The sequence below is a fragment of the Nicotiana tomentosiformis genome, chromosome 2 (genome assembly GCF_000390325.3).
Source record: "Nicotiana tomentosiformis chromosome 2, ASM39032v3, whole genome shotgun sequence".
NCBI lineage: Eukaryota > Viridiplantae > Streptophyta > Magnoliopsida > Solanales > Solanaceae > Nicotiana > Nicotiana tomentosiformis.
The window spans coordinates 129606413-129627492 of NC_090813.1; the positions used below are offsets into that span (position 1 = coordinate 129606413).

General features: G+C 35.8%; 1 protein-coding gene across 5 annotated transcripts in view; it reads right to left on the reverse strand.

The window, feature by feature from the left end:
- Positions 1 to 582: 582 nt before the first annotated feature.
- Positions 583 to 21080, reverse strand: part of LOC104106750 (B3 domain-containing protein LOC_Os12g40080-like) — a 125473-nt gene continuing 104975 nt past the window's right edge. For 2 of the 5 annotated variants that reach the window (XM_070196111.1, XM_070196109.1), the window contains exons 3-9: positions 3070 to 3248; positions 2576 to 2963; positions 2245 to 2442; positions 1973 to 2148; positions 1458 to 1887; positions 1148 to 1332; positions 583 to 1010 (exon numbers count right to left, since the gene is read on the reverse strand). In XM_070196111.1, the coding sequence (XP_070052212.1) occupies positions 759 to 1010; positions 1148 to 1332; positions 1458 to 1887; positions 1973 to 2148; positions 2245 to 2442; positions 2576 to 2963; positions 3070 to 3248 (1808 nt within the window). In that variant the 3' untranslated portion in view covers positions 583 to 758. The other 3 variants (XM_009615366.4, XM_009615365.4, XM_070196110.1) reach the window with 3 other exon arrangements.

Genomic DNA, 21080 nt, shown 5'->3' on the forward strand with positions numbered 1-21080 from the left:
TGGCACCAAGATTTCATAAATCAAGTCTACTTTATAAGATCTTCTATGTTCTACAACAGACAAACGGAGAGACCGAAGAAGATGCGAGTCATAACTTGTAACCATCATGTGAAGTTTTCTATGGCAAAAGAGAGGGTAGAACATGACGATTCTGATATCCTCGCGAGATTTATCTTTGTGATGAAAATTGTAACCATGTTATATATGGTAGTAATACCATCTTGTAATTAATGATTTATCTGTGGCAAAAGGGAGCGGTTATTAGATGATTGTCGTAATACTACTGTATTTATTTGTCTTAATAGAGAGCATCTTATAAAATGTAAACTACTGTATTTTGCTTATTCCTATCCTTACTATTGCCAGAATTTTTTTTATCTTATTTTTTAGAAGGTGGAATATCATACTATCTTGAAAAAGCATTTATCGGGACAGTTTATTCCAAGATGACCAAACTAGATGTAGTGTTTGTTTTCACAAAGTATTGACTTATTTTTCAATTCTTTTTCAATTTTCCAAAAAATATTCACTAGTTCTGGATAAGCTGACCTATTTCAGACCTGCATTATATACAACATGGAGTCAAGCAAGCTCAACCCTATACAAGAAGGTAAGTTTACAAAATCAAATACCCCAAAAGGTTGTGCTTAGGGAGAATAATATACATTCTTTCCTACCCTTTCAAAAGAAGCAACTAAAATAGATTAGTTAAACAAAATATACACTGGAGTTTACAGTACTAAACAAGTGAAACCATCTTACATACCTTCAGCAGAAGTATATATAATGACATTGAACAAAAGTTTGGATCTACTAACCCTTTCGAACACACAAACATCACCTACTTTTAGGTTGTTGTCAAGCACAAACTCCTTCCAACCGGAGGTCAACTTAGCGTTTACTGTTCCAAGACTGCATTTCACAGCCCAGGATCTCTTGCTTGAATTTTGAAGTACCACATCACTATGTTTAGCGGCAAAAAATTTCCTAGCTCTTGACAGCGTTATGGACTGTCAATTTGAAGGATGCATTATTATACCGAACAAAAGATTCATCATTAATCAATAGTAATCCTTATAGTCAGGGATTAGCTTAAATGTCACTATAATATTCAACTTTACGAGACATTCAAGAATAGCTATCTTACCAATTGCATCGGGCCGCTGGCAGAAGACACATATGATGGTTGCATGAAACATGTGAAGAATGGATTTTCAGATGTAAAAGCTTTTGCTCTTAGATATGCTAAGACCATTTCTTTGGCCACTGCACTGCCCTTACAAGAAGACTTAGATTGTTGCACATGCTTCCCAGCAGCTTCACTGGGTTCTTCTGCAGAAAATCAAGCCAACACGACCACATTGAACGATCAAGAAAGTACCTTTAGTGGATTCTAAAATTAAATCTATGATTGTTGTATACATCAGAATACTTTATAGCGAGCCTCATTCAATCACCTTTAATTTTTGAAGTGAAACAATCTGAATCTCCTCTCTGCTTCTTTTCAAAATTCAGTTTCCTGCTGTGAACTATTTTGGGTTGAGAACATGGAACTGAATTCTCAGTTTTGATAGTCTTCTTTTTACTATCAGAAACCCCTGCCAATTTTGCATCTATTTTATGCATTGGTTTGCTCTCAGCTGCACGAAATATAGTGACATCTAGAATGGGCTTAGTGCCGCCCTTAATCAATTCAAATACACAAGCGTCTCCAAATTTTAACTTATTGTCCAGTACGAATGCCTTCCAAGAGAAACAAATTTTTGGCTTTGATTTTCCCAGGGCGTATTTGACAGGCCAAGATCCAGATCCACTTCCAGGAACACGAAGCACTAAATTGCCACAATTCTCTCGGAAATATTTCACAGCAAATAAGAGTGATATGTGCTGCCAAGATGGACACAGTAAATTGAGTATAATGGATTGAATTAAGATTATTGGGGAAGTCTATAAAATTTATAGCTTAGCTTACCAGACTGTATGGTTTTGAGACATATGATGGTTGCATAAAATATATAACAAATGGATTCTCAGATGTAAAAGCTTTTGCTCTTTGATATGCTATAGACCTCTCTTTGTCCACTGTCTTGTTCTTAGCATAAACCACCTCGGATTGTTGCTTGTGCATCCTGCAACTTTCTCCGCTTCCTTCAAACAGAAATTTGAAATCAATGTGTTACTACTAAATTGTCATGTAAGCAGATGATCAATTCTGTTAGTAAGCCAGAGTAAACACTTTCTTACTTTTGGTTTTTCTTGTGATAGAAGGTGAAGCTGCATGCTCTTGTGTGTTTTCCACATTGATACTTTTGGTGTGAATGTCAATTGAAACATTACCCTCTGCCTCCCCTTCTGGTCTTTTTCTTTTGCTGCCATGTGCTAACGGACAATGGCCCAAAATCTCAACAGAATGCTCAATCTCAGTGCCTTCACCATGTTCTTCTGAAAATATTCATGGCAATATAACAATCAATAAAATTACTAGTACAACAAAATCTGTATGTATACTCCAGACTATCTTATAGAGGGAATTCAACTTTATCATCTTTAAATTTTGAGTAGAAACCATATGAACCTCCTTTCCGCTGCTTTAATTTCTTGGTGTGAACTACTTTGGGTTGTGAACATGGAACACAATTATCAGTTTTGAAAACATTGCTTTTACTATCAGAATCCCCTGGCACTTCTCCAATTATCTTGTGCATTAGTGTGCTCCCAGCTGCGCGAAATATTGTGACATCTATAAAGAGCCGAGTGCCCTTAATCACTTCAAATACACAAACGTCACCACATTTTAACTTATTGTCCAGCACAAATGCCTTCCAACCAGAATGAACTTTAGCATTTGTGCCTCTGGTAGTGCATTTGACAGACCAAGATCCCCTGCCTCTGCCTGGAACACGGAGCACTAAATTGCCATAGTTCTCAAGGAAATACTTCCTGGCAAATTTCAGCGCTATGGACTGCCAGAGGAGATGGCTAAGTAAATTGATTTTGACATAGTGCAAAATGGAATAAAGAAAGATTAGAGCACCACAAAGTCCACAAAGTTTATAGCTTGTAGCTTACCAGACTGAATGGAGAGAAGACATATGATGGTTGCATAAAAGATGTCATAAATGGATTTTTGGACTTAAAAGCTTTTGCTCTTTGATATGCTACAGCGCTCTTTCTGTCCATTACTGCCTTGTTTGGACCATAAACACTCTCGGATTGTTGCTTTTGCATCCTGCAGCCTTTATTGCTTTCTTCAAAAAGAAAATTAAGATAATTGTGTTAATAATAAATAGATCAGTGTAGTTTAACCTATGCTAGAAGGTTAGTTACCATTTCACCGAGTTACTAATTGATCTTAATTATAAAGATTTACTTGCAATTACCTAATAAATGACTTGATATATTTTACACCCTTAACCTTGTGTTACTAATTATCTATTTTTCAATTCAGATACGTAGCCAATAAGAGCAGATATAATACTCACTTTTGCCCTCTCTTGTGAAAGAAGGTGAAGCTACATTCTCTTGCGACTTCTCAACCTCCATTCTTTTGATATGCATGTCAACAGAAACATCATTCTCTGTATCTCCTTCTTTTCTTTTTCTTTTGCTGGACTGTCCTAACGGACAATGGCCTAGGTTTTCAACAGAATGCTCAATCGTATCAGGAATTATTGCTTTCGCTTTCTGGCTTCTGGGAATACCCTCCAGGATCTCTACAGAATCATCCGACTCGGACTGGTCTCTTTTTGGTGCATGGCGTGTTTCATGGCAATGAAAAATGGGAGTGTGTATACCATGTGCAGAACTGTATGGATATTCAATTTCTGATGCACTCAAATCAAATATACTGACATTAAAATGGGAACGAGCATTGTATCCAAACATCAAAAAGTGCCCGCGGCTTATTGAATAGAAGTCGCTGAAATCTTGCCATCCAATGCCTAGACAAATTTGGCCTTGAGAATGAACCACTTCAACCTCCCATACTTCTCCACTGGGAACCTCAAGATACACAGGGTTTAGCATGTTCTTGCAATATATGCTCGCAAAGTCTTCCGGAATCCTCTGCGTGCAAAGGAGATCTGAACTCAGTATCATACATCTTGAATCACAGTAAAATAGACCTGTTTTTCTTGCGAAAATCCTGCAATATACTTGTATAGTGTATTCTCTGTTCTTTCAGAATTAACTAACAGCAGCAACAATAAACAACATATCTAGTGTATTCCCCACAAGTGGAGTCTGGGAGGGTAGAGTATACACAGATCTTACCCCGACCTTATAGAGGTAGAGAAGTTGTTCTCATAGACCCTCGGCTCAAGTCAAGCATCAACACAACAGTAAAGAAAAGAAATACAGCGGTGAAGTCATGGAAAGGAAGTAGTAACAATAGTTAGATAGTAACAACAACGGAAGCAGAAGCAACAACAAATAGTAATAGTAGTCTAAGAACAAGACAGAACTAGACTAACACTAAAACAACTGATAAGGAAAAGAAAGGAAGTACGCTCGGCTCCCTAATACCTACAATCTTAATTCTCAACCTCCACAACCTCCTATCATAGGTCATGTCCTCGGTAAACTGAAGATGAGTCATGTCCCGCCTAATCACATCTCTCCAATACTTTTTCGGCCTTCCCCTACCTCTCTTGAGACCTACCATATTCAGTCTCTCACACCTCCTCACTAGCGTGTCCGTGCATCTCCTCTTCACATGCCCAAACCATCTCAGCCTCGCTTCCCGCATCTTATCCTCCACAGGGGCCACCCCCCACTTTATCCCGAATATCTTCGTTCCTGACCCTATCTCTCCTGTTATACCCACACATCCATCTCAACATCCTCATTTCCACTACATTTATCTTCTGGACATGAGAATTTTTGGCTAGCTAACATTCTGTCCTATACAACATAGTCGGTCTAATCACCACTCGGTAGAAATTACCACTAAGACTTGGAGGCACATTCCTATCACACTAGACGCCAGATGCAAGCCTCCATTTCATTCACCCCGCTCCAATACAATGTGTGACATCCTCGTCAATCTCCCCGTTACCTTGGATCACTAACCCGAGGTACCTAAAACTTCCTTTCTTAGAGATGACTTGTGTATCCAAACTCATTTCCCCATCTGTCTCGTGTGTCGCGTCGCTAAACTTTGCACTCTTTCAGAATTAACTATTAAAAAATACCCACCGTAATCTAATTAGGCCAACTAGAAAAGATAACGGATATTTTTGGATGTAATTAACCTGTGAATTGTGATATCTCAGTTTGACTATAGATTAGGAGACAGATATGATTCCATTCTTCTATATCAGAAGATCTAAGCAACAGAAGTGTGAAAATAAGATAATGTTTTCCAATAAGATTAACAATATATCTTCATAATGTCATAGGATGTTTAAGACCAGAAGTTTCAAATTTATTTATTTTTTTCTCTTAAAATTTCGTTCCCAATCACATATATATAAGTAATAACAAAAACAACTTCCACCCAAATAGTCTGAAAGGGGATTTATTCATATCACTTCAAATTTCTCTTTTTTCTTGCTTTTCCTTTTTATCGTGAATTTGTGATACTTGAATTAACGAGAAAGACTAATCTCAGACTCTCTTCTAAAGAACTCATGCAGATTCCGTTAACCAACAAAGGATCTAAATCTCTATCTTAATTTGCTTTGCGTGAAGTCAAGACATGTGATTACAGGTGAAATAAGAAGAATCAAATGATACAAAAAGAAAATTATAGCTGATGCATGCACACCAAAATCTTTGGTTCAACACATCTACACACACATAGGACATAGATTCAAAATAGCAGCAAAAGAAGGGGAAAAATGGAAGAAGGAAGAAAGTGGTTACTAGACGGCTGCGTTCATGTTGGGATAATATAATCTTGAAGAACTTGGGTTGAGTAATGTTAGTAGAAGACTTCCAATTGGAAGAGCTTTCACCACTTTGCAGGTGGGGCTTAGCTGCCATGACTGATGTAATTTGCCAATTGAAGAAGATGGTAAGTGATAGTAGAGCAACAGAGTTATTAGTTCCCTTTGTTTCTTAATTAATGCTTAAAAGGTGCAGGTGGTAGGTAAATAAACATATTATTATCATTGATGTCATAGATTAACCCAGGTATCGAGGAGAAAAATAAATGAATCCTATATCTGAAATGAATGGATGTTGAATCTATTACTGAATGGTTCTGAATTTCGCACCATGCTAAAGTCTGGGTATTGCTGTGTTCAACTGCTGAAGAGGTAAAATTTGCAGATCTGATCACTTGATTGGCCAAATTTGTACATTTATACAAAATCAGTGTTAATAGCGATTCCACGCATTTGTTTCATGCTTTTGATGTATTGAATGCTTGGTGTTTGATTAGCATGAGTAGGGTGGCAAACAGGCGGATCGGAAATGGGACGGGTCGAAAACGGGTAATGAAAAAACGGATAAATTATCCGATCCGATCTATATTTAATATGAATAAAAATGGATTAACCGGCGGATACTTCGTGAATATGATCATTTTTGGGAGAATTCCTAATCTCCCAAATTTGAGGTTTTACAAATGTAAAAGTTTAACCCATTAGATATCCATTGGTTATCCATTTTCTAAATGGATAATATGGTTCTTATCCATATTTGACCCGTTTTTAAATAGTTCATTATTTAACTCATTTTTTAGTGGATAATATGAGTAACTAATTATTTTCTTTTAACTATTTTGTCACCCCTAAGCATGAGTATGCTCCTTGAGATTTATTCTGAGTGCCTATATTTGTAAGAGTAGCCTTGTGGTTATTTCGGTAAATTTTGTTTGATTAATAAGTGGTCATGGATAAAAACTAAAAAATGACTGTTTTTTTTTTTTGTAAGTAAACAATTTTATTTACCAAATAAATATTTACAAAGCATAAAAAACAAAACAAGCACCTCGTGGACAAATGGTCCCAGGGTTGCTCTACCTCTAGTCGTCAGAACTTCCAATAACTACCAATACACTCATTAACACTACTCCGTAAGGATAGAAATTAAGTTCTTCAAGTTTCTTAGCTAATCTGGGCTTCATAATTCCTCCGTAGTGCACTTCTTGGGTGATTGCTCTAATGATAATCTCAATGCCTCTAGTCTTTTGTTGAAAAATCCTTTGGTTTCGTTCAATCCATATTTGGTGCACAGCACCTGCCATAATTATTCAATACAAATCAGTCACTACATTCTTCCCATTCACATATGCTATAGCCCACTCTTTCTCAGATTGTCGTCTCTGAACACCTTGCCATGCCAATAGCCTTTTCCATACTTGTGAAGAGAAAGCACAAGCAAAGAAAAGAAGATCAATACTCTAATTTGCCTCTCCACACAAAGGACATACCACACTATCCAAGCAATACCACTGGGTCAGTCTATCCATGGTTAGGAGCCTCTCATGTAGTGTCAAGTAAAGCACAAATATCCATCTCGAGATCCTTGGTTATTACATATCATCCTTCTCCACTCAACCTTTTGGCAGTCACCAATTAGCTTTCTGTATATTGCCTTAATAGAGAAACTATTAAACTATTGTATATCATCCTCCCGGTACCCTTCTTCTTCCATATACTTGCTAGCCATAAGAATTTTGCATACCATCCAAGAAGCTTGTTTAGGTTGTATATCCCACATAGTTCCCGACTTCCCATAGTAACTATGTATCCATTTGGACCCACAAGGTGTCCTTTTCCTGCATATGTTCCACAAAAGCTAACAAACATCTGTTTTATTCCAGATGTGAATGTTCAATATATTCATACCACCACCAGCTTTGGGGCAACATAGCTTATCCCAGGCCAAAAGAGCTTTCTTAGACATTTCAGCAGTTCATGTCTATAAGAACCTTCTACACACAGACTCTATAAAGTGAAGCACTTTTTTAGGCAGCACAAACACTTGGGACCCAAAAACTTGGGTTGAAAACAATACACTTTTGATCAACTGCAATCTACCAACATATGATAAGAATTTTGTCCAAGAAAAAATTCGACCAAGCATTTTGTCCAGTAAAGGACACAGAAATCCTCTTAGAACTAAGAGGGGCTCCAAGATACCTGAAACGCAAATCACTTTTTGAGAAGCCAAATCTTTGTAGAATCTGTTGTTGTATATGTGGCTCGATCCTCTAGATAGATGCAACTTTTGTCGATGTTTGCCACTAGCCCAGAGGCTTGAGAAAATGCCAGGAACAACTCATATAACATCTGTACTGAAATACTATCACCCCTACAGAAAAGAAGTAAATCATCTGCAAAACCCAACTACACAACCCTCATTCTGGCACATTTGGGGTGATAATTGAAATCTGGATTGTCTTGGAGAGTCTTCAGCAACCTCGCCAAGTATTCCATAACTAACACAAACAAAAATGGAGACATAGGGTCTCCTTGTCTCAAACTTTTCTTTGCTGAAAAGGGCGCAGAAGGTTTGCCATTTATAAGAATAGAGTAAGATACCGTCTTGACACAATTCGTTATCCACTTGACAAAAATAGCAGGAAACTGTAGGGAGATCAAATTTTTCTTTAAGAAGCACCATTCTACTGAATCATATGCTTTCCTCATGTCAATCTTCATCATACACCTTGGAGATAATCCTTTCCTACCATATTCTTTAATCAATTCATGACTCAAAATAATGTTATCACTAATAATCTTCCTTGGCACAAAGACTGCTTAGCTTTTATCAACTAGTGTATTCATCACCTTCTGGAGCCTCTTCTGGACCTTTGAGGTGATTTTATACAATAAAGTACAGCAAGAGATATGTCTATAAATGATTGTTTTATAAAGAATAATTGTGGCCATGGTAACTAAGTGATTACGGGTTATGGCTGCTAAAATAAATAGTGGCTACAGCTGCAAATAGTGATAAAGGGCCTAGGCTGTAATATAAATGAGAGGGAAGGGGGGTGGACTTGTAAATAGGCCCTCTATTGTCCGCCTTTGCATATTGGGTTTTGAGTCCATAAAGCAACTTCAGCCCAATAGTGGGCCTTACATTCATCACTAGCTTTAAGTTAAATGGGCTATTTATGTTAAGCACAATAGTCTTAACAATAAATCAGGGCATTTGCATCTATACCCAATTTAGGGACTACCATTGAAGTTATACCCACTTTGCCCAAAAATTTGCAAGCCTACCCACTTTAGGATCAACTTCAGACTTATTGGGTCTGAAAGAAGAAAAAAAACTAGTCTCAAGTGCAATACACTTAAGGCCAATTAAGTCTAATGTGCAAAAATTGCACTTGAGATGCACTTAAGGCCAAAAAGGTCTGAAGTACAACAAATATTTTTATGCGCTTAAGGTCAAATAGGTCTGAAGTGAAAAAATTGCACTTAAGACACTTAAGGCTAAATAGGTCACAAGTGCAACCAATTCTCATGTTCTAAAGGCCAAATAGGTCTGAAGTGTAAAATACCAAGAAACAAAAACTTATTCTTCGAATTTTAATAATCCAACACACGATTCAATACCTAAATCTACTCCAAATGAGCTCAATTTTAAAATATAACCTCAAAATATCATAAAGAACAAACTACAATCATCAATTTGTCAAAACAACAACTAATCTAACAAATTCATTTGCAACTAAAAAAGAAGAATGGAGAAGAAACCTTAAGAAGTAGCAAAGAAATGAGTGCCACAACAATTCATTACTGTAAAATACCATAAATCACCTTAAAACCTGCTCATAAACACTATGCAAATCTCCGTCACTTTTATTTTCACAACGACTAAGGAAGAGGAGGAGGAGGTGAAGGAGGCCTAAAGTTATCTGTACTTTAGCTACTAATTAATTTTTTTTAAAAAAATGGATACAATATAAAATGGACCGACCAAATGAGGCGTCCGTGAAATTTTTACAAATAAATCATGGCAGTCAGCCGTTTCTTTTCTTCTCCATCACAAATCTACAATAATGAGTTAGGCCCGTTTACGTTTAACAAATAAGTTTTGCATTGATTCAAAAAAAAAAAAAAAAAGTAAAGAAAAGAAACACTAGCGAACTTTTCATTAAGCCCGATTTACAATGTTATCACAATTACTGATTTGTGACATTAAATAAATAACTTCATCAATAATCTCACACCTTTTCAATAGCTTTAATTAGTCCTTAATTTTAATTAATCCTTTGTCGTAATTGTAGATTCAAGTAGTTATGACATTTAATAAAATACCCGAGTTAAATTCACATCAACAGTAAAATGTGATAATTTCCCAAAAGTTTAAGGCACAAACAATTATTTTTCGATTGTGGAATTGCTTGTATATCGCGATTATGATAAATTAATAAATCAAATCTTGATCATGGATTCGTTTACGTGGTGTGGTCATGACATTAATATAAGAGGCAAAACACAAATCCAACAAAGCACATAAATATATAAAATTAATTTCAAGTCAAATATAGTTAACCACGAGATTCGAAGGGTGCCTCACACCTTCCTCCGATTAACATAATTCGTTACCAATCTTTTATTTTTATGGATCACAAATAAGGAGTCAAACTTTCCATTTGACTAGGGATTCAATAAATGGTGACTTTAATACTAAAATTAAATTACAAATGGCGACTCTAATTAAATAAAAGAATCCCTTTTCAAAAATGTATTTTAATTGAAAAAATCCTTTTAAATCACAAGTATACTTGATTAGAAAAAGGGGGTGTTACAATTATGAGTTTCATTTACTTTGTTATTTACATCAGCATGGAACACTATGGGTGCGTTTGGTACGAAGGAAAATATTTTTCGGAAAATATTTTTGAATTTTTTCATGTTTGGTTGGCTTAAATGTTTTGGAAAATATTTTCCTTATGAACTCATTTTCCTCCAATTGGAGGAAAATGTTTTCCTTATCAAGAGAAGAGAAAACATTTTCCAAAACTCCTTCTCAACCTTCCTCACCCTCACCTACCACCTACACACCCTCACACCCACCCACCTAACCCCACGCCCTCTCTTCAAAAAGATTTTTTTTAAAAAAAAATAAATTCAGTTTTTTTCGTCGCCACCCACCCTACACACCCCCTCCCCCCGCAAAAATAAAAAAATTTACTTTTTTTTTTATAATTTCAGATTTTTATTTTTTCGTTTTTCTGCACCACCCAACCCCCCCAATACTACCCCTCCCCCCCCCCCCCGCACGAAAAAGAGTTTTTTTTTTTTTTTTGTAATTTTCAAATTTCTTTTTTTTTCTGCACCACCCACCTCCTCCCCCCACCCCGAACAAAAAACATTTTTTTTTTTACTTTTTTTTTATAATTTTAAATTTCTGTTTTTTCGTTTTTCTGCACCCCCGCCGCCCCTGCCCCCTCCCCCGGGAAAAAAAATATTTTTTTAATATATTTTTAGTTTTAGTTTTTTCTTCTTTCGGTTTACAGGTTCAAAATTTTACAAGTTCCAAAGTTATGAGTTCGGAAGTTTATGTGCTTGGAAGTTTACGGGTTTGAAATTTCGCGGTTTCGAAAGTTTAGCGGTTCAGAAGTTTATGAAATTTGTGAATTTGAATGGTTGTTGGTTCGAAAGTTTATGACTTCATGTTTATTGTATCTAAATTATTTATGAATACTCTTGAGAAGTTATTTTCCTTAATTTGCGTATCAAATACCGAAAAATGAATAAGATTACTACTTGTTTTCCAAGAAAACCACGAAAAATATTTTTCGTTATACCAAACACACCCTATATGAAGCTATCATATCTATTTGACTCCTCTAGTGCTACCAGTATCCATCTGTCCTGGTGACCACGACGAGTTTATCTTTGAAGGAGTTTGGACTTATTATAGCGTAGAAATAGGATTTTGGTTGATTAGAAGATGTTTAGGTTAGTTTTCCACTTCACACTTAAGCTAAATAAAGCTATCATCGCATTCGCATATCCTCATTTGCTAGAGATCTAATTTTCACAAAGAAATCATCAGAAGATTTATCAAGATTGATTAGCATAGTAATAGTGTAAAACTATTCATACTACCCTGCTTGTTTAGTTTCTTCAAGACTTAGTTCAAAGACTCACAAAGTCTGTTAAAAAAGGTATTAATATTGGGTTGATAAGAATTCATACCAAAATTTGGATTCAATTGTAGGGTCCAGTTTATGCTTTTACATTTTATAAACTGGTGTTTATGCTTTGAGGGAAAGAGGGGAAGAAGATGGGGTGGAATGGGTTCAATTTTCTTTTTCCATTTTTATTTGGAATATGTTGGTTATTAGTATGGGTCGGGTGGGTTTTTATTAGAAATGGGCGGGGTCTTTTTTATCCAATCAGGGCCAGCCATGTGTCTTTTTTAAGATGGGACTAAGTTATTTAACGGTGGAGGGCAAATATGATCCAAAAATATGAGATAGGGATAATTATACTAAGGAACTAAAATAAATGGTAGATATAACTTATTTTCTACAATAGAGGGGCATATATGACTTTTTTCTGCTATTTTTTTAAAACTAATTAATAAGAAAATAATAACACAAAAAGTGCGTGCTATTAAAACAGTTAATATAAATCATAGCTAGCTCGTAAGTTTTTGGATGAAAATCATTTCTGTTCCAACTTTGTGTAGAAAATCTAACGGGTCGTTTGGTAGGATGCATTAGAAAAAATAATATATGCATTAACTTTTGGTATTATTAATCCCTTATTTTTTACACTTTTTCAACCTATATATTACTAATGCACGTATTAGTTTTACAACTATTTGGTATTATCCTATATATAATCAATGCATAGCAAATTATGGTATTAGCAATACCAAAGCTATTAATGCATGCGTTATTTGCATGGTGGATAACAAATTGTCCTTAAAGTCCCTTAAAACTAAAGAATATGAAGGGCATTTTTGTAAACAACTAATTTTCTTAAAATTATGCAATGCATTTTAATTTTTTATACACCACACCAGACAGTGAATAAAAAATAATATTTGCATAACTAATGCTTATATTACTAACTCATACATAACTAATTCATGCAACACTAATACATTTATTCAGCATTGTAATATGGCCATTATTTTATCAAATGGAGTCCATCTCACATAAGCATAAGCATCTTTGCAAAGTGTAGACTTTGTTGGCAATATTCTTTGGTACCCAAAAATATTGCATTGTGTGTTGGACATCATTTGCACAAGTTGTATCTCTTCTTTTACACCTAAGAGGTCAAGACTTTTTTGCCTATAAAAGGGAAGGCCATTAGTTCATTTTAGACAGACTAACTAGACTTGTTTTCAATTCTTGTTTCTTCCTTTCTTCCTTTATTAAAAGTATTTTGTATGAGAGTTAAGTGTTGGGAAGCACTTGTGTGAACCCTTTCTTTGGAGTGATCTTGTGAGGTTATTCTCTTAGGATATTTGGGATTAATTAGAGTGTTTACTCTAATTTTGTACTCTCTTTTTCACTCTTATTGTTATAGTAAATTGCTCCGCTCCGCTTGTGGACGTAGGTCACTTTGACCGAACCACGTTAAATTTGTGTCTTCTTTATCTACTTTAATTGTCGTTGTTATCAACTTTCATTGTCTTTGTTATTGTCATTATACCGTTGTTTGGCTAAATTTCGCACTACCCGGGTTCCCGATCCTAACAAATTGGTATCAGAGACGGATCAAATCGGGTTTGTTTCAGTAGACAATATGACTCTAACAAAGACCTATGTTGAGAAATTTGACCGAAGTGCAAACTTCGGAATGTGGCAATTAAAGATGGAAGCTATCCTAATTCAGGATGGCTTAGACTTGGCATTGCAAGGAAATGAGAAGAAGCCGGATAAAATGACGGATAAGGAGTTTGCCGTCATAGACAAAAGGGCAAAAGCAGGTATCATTTTAAATCTCTCAAATGAGGTTTTACGTGAAATTTCTGTAGAAACCACAACTAAAGGCATGTGGAAAAAATTGAAAACCTTATATATGAACAGGACGGTGGAAAATAGACTTTACCTGAAGCAGAAGCTTTATACAATTCGTATGGGTAAAGGTACCTCTATTCTCTCTCATCTTGACATCTTTGATTCCATTCTTATGGATTTGAGTAATATAGATGCTGAAATTAAAGATGAGGATCAAGTCGTGTTACTGCTTTGTTCACTACCCGCATCTTTTAAGCATATAAGAGATACTATGCTTTATGGAAAGGATTATATCTCTTATAAGGATATTAAATCTATCTTAAAATCAAAAGAACAGATAGATAGTGATATTACTAGGGAAACTAGTCGAACTCAAGCGGGAGTTGGCTTGTTTGTTAGGGGCAAATCCGACTCCAATTCCAGATACAATAATTTATAGTGTCGCTATTGTCATAAGAAAGGTCATAATATTTCTGAATGCTATAAACTGAAACATAAAGAAAAGCATAACGAAAAAAAAATGAGCACAAAAAAGCTGACACCGCCGAAGCTAGTGTAGAAACTGATGAGATTGAGGGAACTATATTTTTAGCAACTGAAACTAGTTTCAGATTAGACAATGAGTGAATTTTAGATTCCGGTTGTTCATATCATACGTGTCCTAGCAGGGACTTATTTTTTACATATGATTCAGTTGTAGGTGGAGTTGTCCAATTGGGTAACAATGTTACGTGTAACGTTATTGACAAAGGTACAATTCGGGTCAGAATGTACGATGATGTGGTGAGAACTCTCACCGATGTTAGATATGTTCCTGAGTTGAAAAAAAATCTCATCTCTCTAGGCACTTTAGAATCCCTTGGGTGCAAATTCACTAGTGAAGGTGGAGTTCTGAAAATGTTTCAAGGTGCTCGTTTGATCATGAAAGCACACAGATCTGGTTCGTTGTATACTTTATTGGGATCCACTGTTATAGGCCCTACTACAGTTTCGGTATCAGACAATTTGTCATATTTTGATGGCATTAAATTTTGACATATGCCCATTGGGGATTTTGCGGAGAAGGTGGAGCAAATTTACTATATCATCCAAAATTAGGCCAAGGTGGAGATTTATAATATGGCCATTATTTTATCAAATGGAGTCCATCTCACATAAGCATAAGCATCTTTGCAAAGTGTAGACTTTGTTGGCAATATTCTTTGGTACCCAAAAATATTGCATTGTGTGTTGGACATCATTTGCACAAGTTGTATCTCTTCTTTTACACCTAAGAGGTCAAGACTTTTTTGCCTATAAAAGGGAAGGCCATTAGTTCATTTTAGACAGACTAACTAGACTTGTTTTCAATTCTTATTTCTTCCTTTCTTCCTTTATTAAAAGTATTTTGTATGAGAGTTAAGTGTTGGGAAGCACTTGTGTGAACCCTTTCTTTGGAGTGATCTTGTAAGGTTATTCTCTTAGGATATTTGGGATTAATTAGAGTGTTTACTCTAATTTTGTACTCTCTTTTTCACTCTTATTGTTATAGTAAATTGCTCCGCTCCGCTTGTGGATGTAGGTCACTTTGACCGAACCACGTTAAATTTGTGTCTTCTTTATCTACTTTAATTGTCATTGTTATCAACTTCCATTGTCTTTGTTATTGTCATTATACCGTTGTTTGGCTAAATTTCGCACTACCCGGGTTCCCGATCCTAACAAATTGGTATCAGAGACGGATCAAATCGGGTTTGTTTCAGTAGACAATATGACTCTAACAAAGACCTATGTTGAGAAATTTGACCGAAGTGCAAACTTCGGAATGTGGCAATTAAAGATGGAAGCTATCCTAATTCAGGATGGCTTAGACTTGGCATTGCAAGGAAATGAGAAGAAGCCGGATAAAATGACGGATAAGGAGTTTGCCGTCATAGACAAAAGGGCAAAAGCAGGTATCATTTTAAATCTCTCAAATGAGGTTTTACGTGAAGTTTCTGTAGAAACCACAACTAAAGGCATGTGGGAAAAATTGAAAACCTTATATATGAACAGGACGGTGGAAAATAGACTTTACCTGAAGCAGAAGCTTTATACAATTCGTATGGGTAAAGGTACCTCTATTCTCTCTCATCTTGACATCTTTGATTCCATTCTTATGGATTTGAGTAATATAGATGCTGAAATTAAAGATGAAGATCAAGCCGTGTTACTGCTTTATTCTCTACCCACATCTTTTAAGCATATAAGAGATACTATACTTTATGCAAAGGATAATATCTCTTATAAGGATATTAAATCTATCTTAAAATCAAAAGAACAGATATATAGTGATATTACTAGGGAAGCTAGTGGAACTCAAGCGGGAGTTGGCTTGTTTGTTAGGGGCAAATCCGACTCCAATTCTAGATACAATAATTTAGAGTGTCGCTATTGTCATAAGAAAGATCATAATATTTCTGAATGCTATAAACTGAAAAATAAAGAAAAGCATAAAGAAAAAAAATGAGCACAAAAAAACGGACACAGCCTAAGCTAGTGTAACAACTGATGAGATTGAGGGAACTATATTTTTAGCAACTGAAACTAGTTTCAAATTAGACAATGAGTGGATTTTAGATTCCGGTTGTTCATATCATATGTGTTCTAGCAGGGACTTGTTTTCTACATATGATTCAGTTGCAGGTGGAGTTGTCCAATTGGGTAACAATGTTACTTGTAACGTTATTGACAAAGGTACAATTAGGGTCAGAATGCACGATGATGTGGTGAGAACTCTCACCGATGTTAGATATGCTCCTGAGTTGAAGAAAAATCTCATCTCTTTAGGCACTTTAGAATCCCTTGGGTACAAATTCACTGGTGAAGGTGGAGTTCTGAAAATGTTTCAAGGTGCTCGTTTGATCATGAAAGCACACAGATCTGGTTCGTTGTACACTTTATTGGGATCCACTGTTATAGGCCCTACTACAGTTTCGGTATCAGACAATTTGTTTGATTTTGATGGCATTAAATTCTGACATATGCCCATTGGGGATTTTGCGGAGAAGGTGGAGCAAATTTACTATATCATCCAAAATTAGGCCAAGGTGGAGATTTGTTATATGGCCATTATTTTATCAAATGGAGTCCATTTCACATAAGCATAAGCATCTTTGCAAAGTGTAGGCTTTGTTGGCAATATTCTTTGGGACCCAAAAATATTGCATTGTGTGTTGGACATCATTTGCACAAGTTGTATTTCTTCTTTTACACCTAAGAGGTCAAGACTTTTTTGCCTACAAAAGGGAAGGCCATTATTTCATTTTAGACACACCAACAAGACTTGTCTTCAATTCTTATTTCTTCCTTTCTTTCTTTATTAAGAGTGTTTTGTATGAGAGTTAAGTGTTGGGAAGCACTTGTGTGAACCCTTTCTTTGGAGTGATCTTGTGAGGTTATTCTCTTAGGGTATTTGGGATTAATTAGAGTGTTTACTCTAATTTTGTACTCTCTTTTGTACTCTTATTGTTATAGTAAATTGCTCCTCTCCGCTTGTGGACGTAGGTCACTTTGACCGAACCACGTTAAATTTGTGTCTTCTTTATCTACTTTAATTATCGTTGTTCTCAACTTCCATTATCTTTGTTATTATCATTATACCGTTGTTTGGCTAAATTTCGCACTACCCGAGTTCCCGATCCTAACAAATTAGTATCAGAGCCGGATTAAATCGGGTTTTTTCAGTAGCCAATATGACTCTAACAAAGATCTATGTTGAGAAATTTGACCGAAGTACAAACTTCGGAATGTGGCAATTAAAGATGGAAGCTATCCTAATTCAGGATGGCTTAGACTTGTCATTGCAAGAAAAGGAGAAGCAGCCGGATAAAATGATGGATAGGGAGTTCGCTGTCATAGACAAAAGGGCAAAAGCAGGTATTATTTTAAATCTCTCAAATGAAGTTTTACGTGAAGTTTCTGTAGAAACCACAGCCAAAGGCATGTGGAAAAAATTGAAAACCTTATATATGAAGAGGACGATGGAAAATAGACTTTACGTGAAGAAGAAGCTTTATACAATTCGTATGGGTAAAGGTACCTCTATTCTCTCTCATCTTGACATCTTTGATTCCATTCTTATGGATTTGAGTAATATAGATGCTGAAATTAAAGATGAGGATCAAGCCGTGTTACTGCTTTATTCTCTACCCGCATCTTTTAAGCATATAAGAGATACTATGCTTTATGCAAATGATAATATCTCTTATAAGGATATTAAATCTATTTTAAAATCAAAAGAACAGATAGATGGTGATATTGCTAGGGAAGCTAGTGGAACTCAAGCGAGAGTTGGCTTGTTTGTTAGGGAAAAATCCGACTCCAATTCCAGATACAATAATTTAGAGTGTCGCTATTGTCATAAGAAAGGTCATAATATTTCTGAATGCTATAAACTGAAAAATAAAGAAAAGCATAAAGAAAAAAAATGAGCACAAAAAAACTGACACCGCCGAAGCTAGTATAGCAACTGATGAGATTGAGGGAACTATATTTTTAGCAACTGAAACTAGTTTCAGATTAGACAATGAGTGGATTTTAGATTCAGGTTATTCATATCATATGTGTCCTAGCAGGGACTTGTTTTCTACATATGATTCAGTTGCAGGTGGAGTTGTCCAATTGGGTAACAATGTTACTTGTAACATTATTGGCAAAGGTACAATTCGGGTCAGAATGCACGATGATGTGGTTAGAACTCTCACCGATGTTAGATATGTTCCTGAGTTGAAGAAAAATATCATCTCTCTAGGCACTTTAGAATCCCTTGGGTGCAAATTCACTGGTAAAGGTGGAGTTCTGAAAATGTTTCAAGGTGCTCGTTTGATCATGAGAGCACACAGATCTGGTTCGTTGTATACTTTATTGGGATCCACTATTATAGGCCCTACTACAGTTTCGGTATCAGACAATTTGTCTGATTTTGATGGCATTAAATTTTGACATATGCCCATTGGGGATTTTGCGAAGAAGGTGGAGCAAATTTACTATATCATCCAAAATTAGGCCAAGGTGGAGATTTGTAATATGGCCATTATTTTATCAAATGGACTCCATCTCATATAAGCATAAGCATCTTTGCAAAGTGTAGACTTTGTTGGCAATATTCTTTGGGACCCAAAAATATTGCATTGTGTGTTGGACATCATTTGCACAAGTTGTATCTCTTCTTTTACACCTAAGAGGTCAAGACTTTTTTGCCTATAAAAGGGAAGGCCATTACTTCATTTTAGACACACCAACAAGACTTGCCTTCAATTCTTGTTTCTTCCTTTCTTCCTTTATTAAGAGTGTTTTGTATGAGAGTTAAGTATTGGGAAGTACTTGTGTGAACCCTTTCTTTGGAGTGATCTTGTGAGGTTATTCTCTTAGGGTATTTGGGATTAATTAGAGTGTTTACTCTAATTTTATACTCTCTTTTGTACTCTTATTGTTATAGTAAATTGCTCCTCTCCGCTTGTGGACGTAGGTCACTTTGACCGAACCACGTTAAATTTGTGTCTTCTTTATCTACTTTAATTGTCGTTGTTATCAACTTCCATTGTCTTTGTTATTGTCATTATACCATTGTTTGGCTAAATTTCGCACTACCTGGATTCCCGAACCTAACAAATTGGTACCAGAGCCGGATCAAACCGGGTTTTTTCAGTAGCCAATATGACTCTAACAAAGACCTATGTTGAAAAATTTGACCGAAGTGCAAACTTCGGAATGTGGCAATTAAAGATGGAAGCTATCCTAATTCAGGATGACTTAGACTTGGCATTGCAAGGAAAGGAGAAGAAGCCGGATAAAATGACGGATAAGGAGTTTGCCGTCATAGACAAAAGGGCAAAAGCAGGTATCATTTTAAATCTTTCAAATGAGATTTTACGTGAAGTTTCTGTAGAAACCACAGCCAAAGGCATGTGGGAAAAATTAAAAACCTTATATATGAAGAGGACGGTGGAAAATAGACTTTATCTGAAGCAGAAGCTTTATATAATTCGTATGGGTAAATGTACCTCTATTCTCTCTCATATTGACATCTTTGATTCCATTCTTATGGATTTGAGTAATATAGATGCTGAAATTAAAGATGAGGATCAAGCCGTGTTACTGCTTTGTTCTCTACCCGCATCTTTTAAGCATATAAGAGATACTATGCTTTATGCAAAGGATAATATCTCTTATAAGGATTTTAAATCTATCTTAAAATCAAAAGAACAGATAGATAATGATATTACTAGGGAAGCTAGTGGAACTCAAGCGGGAGTTGACTTGTTTGTTAGGGGCAAATCCGACTCCAATTCCAGATACAATAATTTAGAGTGTCGCTATTGTCATAAGAAAGGTCATAATATTTCTGAATGCTATAAACAGAAAAATAAAGAAAAGCATAAAGAAAAAAAAATGAGCACAAAAAAACTGACACAGCCTAAGCTAGTGTAGCAACTGATGAGATTGAGGGAACTATATTTTTAGCAACTGAAACTAGTTTCAGATTAGACAATGAGTGGATTTTAGATTCCGGTTGTTCATATCATATGTGTCCTAGCAGGGACTTGTTTTCTACATATGATTCAGTTACATGTGGAGTTGTCCAATTGGGTAACAATGCTACTTGTAACTTTATTGGCAAAGGTACAATTCGGGTCAGAATGCACGATGATGTGGTGAGAACTCTCACCGATGTTAGATGTGTTCCTGAATTGAAGATAAATCTCATCTCTCTAGGCACTTTAGAATCCCTTGGGTGCAAATTCACTGGTGAAGGTGGAGTTCTGAAAATGTTTCAAGGTGCTCGTTTGATCATGAAAGCACACAGATCTAGTTCGTTGTATACTTTATTGGGATCCACTGTTATAGGCCCTACTACAGTTTCGGTATCAGACAATTTGTTTGATTTTGATGGCATTAAATTTTGACATATACCCATTGGGGATTTTGCGGAGAATGTGGAGCAAATTTACTATATCATCCAAAATTAGGCCAAGGTGGAGATTTATAATATGGCCATTATTTTGTCAAATGGAGTCCATTTCACATAAGCATAAACATCTTTGCAAAGTGTAGACTTTGTTGGCAATATTCTTTGGGACCCAAAAATATTGTATTGTGTGTTGGACATCATTTGCAAAAGTTGTATCTCTTCTTTTACACCTAAGAGGTCAAAACTTTTTTGCCTATA